Raw genomic sequence first — 6637 nt, 5'->3', positions numbered from 1 at the left:
ATAAGTAGAATAGATTTTCTATAATGCATGCATATTCGTAAAATTCAATGAGATACAGTAAATCAGACGGACAATAGAGTTCCAAAGTTGAACATATTGTAACCATTGATGGTTCCATGTGAAAAAGAATATGCATTTGTTTTATTTTCTTTTTTCATTTAGATTATTATCAATCTGATTCGAAAAATATGCAACTCACTTAAAATATAGCGTTGCACATTGTGCAGTCACCACATTTTCTACATAGTACATAGTGCAGTGTCAGAGCAGATGACCTACTTCAAATCACATGATTATCAAAGTGAAAGCCTACCACAAATGAAGCTTGTAACTGAAGCTAAGCAGAGCGAACACACTACACAGTACATAAGATTGGTTTCGAGAAAAGCTGAAATACCGTGTGACCTTACACATGATGTATATTCACAACTTTAGTGAATGCACCAAAAGAACAGCGTCAAGGCAGAAATCCAATCCACGGGTTCAAATGTCCTTGCTTTCTTCCATAGCAGGGCATTGAAATGTGTCAATTACACAGGCACACAATGAAATCTTTGCCGCTATAAAAATGTAACCCTTTTTAATACAGTATTTTCAAAAGCTGTATATTTCTATATGTACAATTTACATTCACGACTCACTTTTAATCTAGCTTTTTTTCAGAACATTGAAGCCTGTTTGATCAAGCCTCACACATCTGACGTCAACTCATATTTGGTCTTCATCATCTTTCAGAGCTTCGTAGCACATCTCATGTTCAAAGTTCAAATGGCCATTAATCCACTTGTTGAATGATGTTTTCTATTTAAAGTAAAGATTGGTTACAGAAGATGACGGATTTGGCATCGACTCAAACACGGAACGCGATTAATAACCCTTTATTTAAATGCAGTTCAGCACTGTCCTTGGAGCAATTGAAACATATTCAGTCAAGTCCTGCTGTCCGGCAATTTGTTTGGATGCCTAAGGACGTGTCAGGTTACCAAACACAAGAAACATATGAGTTCCATATGCTGAAAATACCAGTGAAAATCCAATCCTCGATGCTTGTTGAAATTTTCATTCTAAAAGCCTTCTAAATTGTGCACGCTCCCTTGAGCCCTTGCTGACAATGGGAGAATGTCAGTGTTTTCTTCAAAGGTTTGAAGACCTCCAATTCCAAACAATTCCTTTTGACAGTTGTTGCTCTTGCAGAGACAATACTAAGTAATTTATCATCGGCTGTCGGTGAGTAGGTGGCGAGGTTTAGCCGTGTAAGGCATATTGTTCTGTAGCCAGAACACGGATTATGTCAGAAACTGCAAGGGAATGTGGTTGTGAATGAGCCCGTGTTGTGAATGTAAAGCATTTGCCAAGATTGGTCTCCAATACTTGCAAGGTAAGGTCTTTTCGTCAATGCACTGCAGATATCAAAGGCCTTTGTTTGGAGCTTTACTTTACTTCACAAATCCATTGTGTTAGTTGTTTGGTAACGTTTGCAAAGTCATCCTTTTTTGGTTGTGAACCTATCACACGCCGGCCTTAATTATTTTGTTTTTACGATTAATTTCCATTGTAGGCAGAGAATACGAAGTTCCCTTGTCTGCTAAAACTCTGTGGTGGAAATTTGAGTGATTTCCGACTGAAGCTCTTGCTGGATCCTCCGAGATCGCGAACCCCGGGGGACCTTGTCCAGGCCTAGTCATGCTGGCTTCCTCCCCGCTTCCGACGGAGCGCACACGGACACGGGCTCCCTGGTGGCATTCCTGGCTCGGTTCAGGCCGGCCCCTTCCACGCGAGTTCGGCATGGAAGGCAGAAATCCCGAAAGCAGCGCTTGAAATTCTCATCCAGGAACGCGTACAACACCGGATTGAGGCTGCTGTTGGTGTAACCCAGGGCGATGCACAGATGCCAGGCGGCGATCACGAATGGGTTCCGTTTCTCTATCTTGACCATGGTTTTGACGATGATGAAGATGTGGATGGGGGTCCAGCAGATGATGAAGGCAGCGACAATCACCAGGACCATTCGGGTAATGCGCCTCATGTTGCGGTCCTTCTCCTTGGAGCCCGAGAGCAGCCGGACACTCCGAAGGCGCAGGATCATCAGGCCGTAGCAGATGGTGATGACCATGACGGGGACCACAAAAGCGAAGATGAAGACGCAGATCTTTGTGACGGTGTCCCAGTACCAGTCGGGGTCAGGGAACTTCAGCATGCACATGGTTCTACCTGGAAGACAGAGCAGGAAGATGAGAACTGGTATTTACCCTGAACCTAATGTGCAAAGTTATGTTTATGTTTTACCCAAAGAAAATTACAACCAAAAACAAAAGCGTTTAAAGTGTTGCAGGGTCACAACATTTGAATCATATGATGTGGGCGGCAGAAAGATGTGACTAGAACTAGAACAGTTTGAATGTTGAAGCCGGTTCTGGTTGCACAGGAAAAACGTTGGTAATTTCACCATCCCAAAAGTGAACACACAGAATGCAGCGTCCACCGCAGCTACCTCCCTTTTCATTTCTCTATCAGAACAGAGGCACAACCAAGTAATGGTCACCGCAAGCCCCACTTAGGCCACGCACAACATTATATCACCAAAAGTTCACAAGAACTATGTTTTCCAACCAACATTTCAACCGCAATGGTACTCACTGTGTACGGACAACACAGCTATCTCTTCACACCTGTCATCTCCTTTTCTTATTAATCCTAGGGTTAGGGTTAGCAATTGTGCTTGTCCAAAGCATACTGACTTGAGACCTTCGAGCCTAAGCTGGTGTGAAACCTCATTTAAAAGCCAAGACCTTACAGTTTCTAAAACTATGTGTAAGATCTGTGTGAGTGAAACACAACTTACATCACATTTGCCGTTCCAAACCCTAATCATAATCCTAACACTAGCTCCCGATCAGGGGTGACGGCATGTAACAGGTTAAATCCACTAGAAATCTACTGCCTACTTCTAATTTCCATCCATCCATCCATCCATCCATCCATCCATCCATCCATCCATCCATCCATCCATTTTCTTCCGTTTTATTCGGGGCTGGGTCGCGGAGGCAGCAGTCTCAGCAGAGATGCCCAGACTTCCCAATCCATGCAGTCGCACACCTCCTCCAGCTGTTCTGGGGGGACCCTGAGGCGACACCAGGCCAGCTCAGAGACAGTCCCTCCAGTGTGTCCTGGGTCTTCAACGAGGCGTCCTCCCAATTGGACATGCCCGGAACATCTCCCGAGGAGTTGCGGCCAGGAGGCATCTGAAACATATGCCCGAGCCACCTCAGCTGGCTACTTTCGACGGGAACTCTACTCTGAGCTCCTCACCCGATCTCGAAGGGTGCGCCCAGACACCCTGCAAAGGAAACTCACTTCGGCCGCTTGTATCCGCGATCTTGTCCTTTCGGTCAATACCCAAATCTCATGACCATAGGTGAGGGTGGGAACGTAGATCGATCGGTAAATCAAGAGCTTTTCCCCCCAACTCAGCTGCCTCCTCACCACAACAGTCCGATACAGCGACCGCATCACTCGTGAACAAGACCCCGAGATACTTGAACTCCTCCACTTGAGGCAAGGACTCTCCACCGACCTAAAGACTTTTCATTTCCATTTGAGGGAAATTCAAACACGTTCACAAAAACTGCCACTGAAACATGTTGGGATAAAAAGATATTAACCACGAGGACACGAGGAACAATGGACAGTCCTTAATGCAGCAGTGAGGAATCAGCTGTTGGAAAGACTTCTCACTTGTTATGTGTGGAACCCCAGTGGTTCTATAATCACTCTAAATTCGGTCATTGTGAACCCACCAGTCTTCGCAAAATCTTTTAAGACGGAAAAAATCTCGTGGTCTGTCCTCAGCTTAAGGCGACAGCTGAGAGATTTTTCTCAACTACCTATGACTTTCAGGCAATGCAGCTTTAAGGCTTTAACTTTCGCACAATTCATTTAGGGACCCTTAATGCTTCCATATGCCCCGCCGCATCCCCCTTCTCTTTATTTTCTTTCTCTTTCGTAGAATTGTCAACAATACATTCGCTATCAAGGAAAATACTGCTTGAGCCAGCGAGAGTTAGTTTAATGAAAATCGTCTTTGCGCCGCACTAAACCCACAGCCGGGCCAACATTATCCAATTGCAATTTTCCACATTACCGCAGTGGAATGAAGCCGACCTCAATTTAATAGAACTGGTTGCAAAGCTATTTTTCAGTTATTCGTAGTTTCTGCCTCATCTGTGTGAATGAACTATCAACGCGCTCATTACACCGCCAAACTAGAAGGTCCGTTCGGGGTCAAAGCAATGATCAAAACCGATGCTGTGCCAATCCTTGTAAGCGGCTGAGTAAGCTCTCGGAGTGAAGCATCGGACGGATCAAAGAGCGCTTAAGAGTGCGTTAGTGTGATTAAGCATTTATGTCGAGAAAACGCGCTGACCATTTGTGGTCTACCAGCAGAGTGTGTTGCAAGATGCTGAAGCGGCGTTGTGTGAGGTTTACCTGGTTGAATTGACGCCGGCAGTATGATCGGTTTCCATGCTATGCTTACTTTCCGCCATGTCATTAAAGGAGCTGCGCAAGCACGGAGGCATGGTGCATTTTTATCCCATGGCGAGAAATACTAGAGGGTTGTAATGGTGAAAATCTGCTGGGATGGCTTATGAAAAAGGGAGCATTTGTTTGCATTTCCACATAACGTATAATAGGTGTCTTATATAAGTTACGTACATAGCTGGGATTTAACAATAGCGAAATCCCATTATACGCTTTTGCCCTCACTGTACAATTGAGTTTGTGTTATATTGCGGCAATACTTATTTTATTACGAGATGCCGTCTCTATAAATGGATCCTCCAATGTACCAATTTTTGTATGTTGGTCTGTGTAGGTTTTACCATTCTGCTTCAACAAAACTATTCATTACAGAAATGTATGTATTATGTATGTATATGTTTTGCAATGTAGCAGATACATTATCGCAATCACAAGCAAAGCTGTTTGAAAACTATTAGGGGAAGAAATCTGTGAAAGTGAAGTGGAGTTCAAAATCCAATAAATCAGGCTAGAAATTAGATATTTTTATCAAAGGTTTTGCAGTTTTGTACATATCGCTGCCGCTTTTTTGCCACTGCAGTCTCCTAGAAAGACAATTACAACACTTGGATTACAGCGCCATCTCGTTCGTATTTGTGAATAAATACACGTGGGAAAGATGAAGGAGCAAGAAGAAAGGACAAGATCGTGAATACAAGCGGCCAAAATGAGTTTCCTTTGCAGGGTGGCTGGGCGCACCCTTCGAGATCGGGTGAGGAGCTCAGTTACCCGGGAGGAGTTCAGAGTAGAGTCGCTGCTCCTTCACGTCGAAAGGAGCCAGCTGAGGTGGCTCGGGCATCTGTTCCGGATGCCTCCTGGTCGCCTCCCGTGGGAGGTGTTCCAGGCATGTCCTAGTGGGACAAGGCCTCGTGGAAGACCCAGGACACGCTGGTGGGACTATGTCTCCGAGCTGGCCTGGTGTCGCCTCGGGGTCCCCCCAGAACAGCTGGGGGAGGTGTGTGTGGATCGGGAAGTCTGGGCATCTCTGCTGAGACTGCTGCCCCCGCGACCCGACCCCGGATAAAGCAGAAGAAAATGGATGGATGGATGGATGGAAAGATGAAGGAGTACCGGAATGTTGTAGTAATTTCCTGACAAACTCCTGTGCACTAGTTGACAAAAACATCATTAAATAAACATTGTAAAGGCTGAGTTTGGTCTCATTTGCTCTAAAACAAATATGTTAAGGGAGAAAACTAGTAAAAAATCTCTAAATTGAACGAAAGGAATGAGAGACTGGTTTGGTCAGGATTTCAAATTGCACTGGAGTGCCCTCTACAGGCAGTAGTTGGAATGACTTGATGAAGAGGGAAAACAGTGATTCTTCAGAATCAATAAAACGATGCAGCTGACTTACCATTGATATCCTCTTTGGTCACAGCCATCACCATTATGGGAACTCCGATGGCTGAAGACAGCACCCATATGAGGACGTTTATCATCTTGGCTTTCACCGGCGTCCGGAACTCGAGCGCCCTCACCGGGTGGCACACGGCAATGTACCGGTCCACGCTCATCATGGTGAGGGTGAAGATACTGGTGAACATGTTGTAGTAGTCAATGGCAATGATGACCTTGCAAAGGATTTCTCCAAAGGCCCAGGTGTTCATCAGGTAATTGGCGCTCTGGAAGGGCAGCGTACTGGTGGCCAAGGCGTCCGCTAAAGCCAGGTTGAAGATGTAGATGTTTGTCGCCGTCTTCATCTTTGTGTATCTGAAAAATTCAAACAACAAAGAGAACATTGGGATTGGTGATAAGGCTCTACGGATAGAGAGATCGAAAGGTCGGCAGTTTGAACCCAGCTCTGTGTCTCCTTGGGCAAACAACACACCTCACCTATCCGTCAGCGCACCCCAGGGTAACTACATATGCAGCTTATTACCGAGCGTGAGAAGTAAATGAATAATGCAATGTAAAGCGTCTGAGAGCCAATGCATTATGTAGTCAGTTTAATATTGGGTTCAAGGAGCAAAGGGGATTTTTGTTTTGAATACATGTTTTTGCCCTTGAGGTACTGACTGCACACATCTGCGCCAACCACCACCAAGATCTCACTCAC

General features: G+C 45.1%; 1 protein-coding gene across 1 annotated transcript in view; it reads right to left on the bottom strand.

Annotated features, from left to right (window-relative positions):
- Positions 1 to 880: 880 nt before the first annotated feature.
- oprd1a (opioid receptor, delta 1a) overlaps positions 881 to 6637 on the bottom strand; it is a 29253-nt gene continuing 23496 nt past the window's right edge. Inside the window, exons 2-3 of the mRNA XM_079571309.1 lie at positions 5936 to 6291; positions 881 to 2211 (exon numbers count right to left, since the gene is read on the bottom strand). Coding sequence (XP_079427435.1) covers positions 1682 to 2211; positions 5936 to 6291 — 886 coding nt within the window. The 3' untranslated portion in view covers positions 881 to 1681. The remainder of the gene's footprint in view (positions 2212 to 5935; positions 6292 to 6637) is intronic.

This window comes from Gobius niger (assembly GCF_951799975.1).
Source record: "Gobius niger genome assembly, chromosome: 14".
NCBI classification, from domain to species: Eukaryota; Metazoa; Chordata; class Actinopteri; order Gobiiformes; family Gobiidae; genus Gobius; species Gobius niger.
Note: the sequence above shows the minus strand (reverse complement) of the source record. Positions and strands in the feature narration are given on the sequence as shown.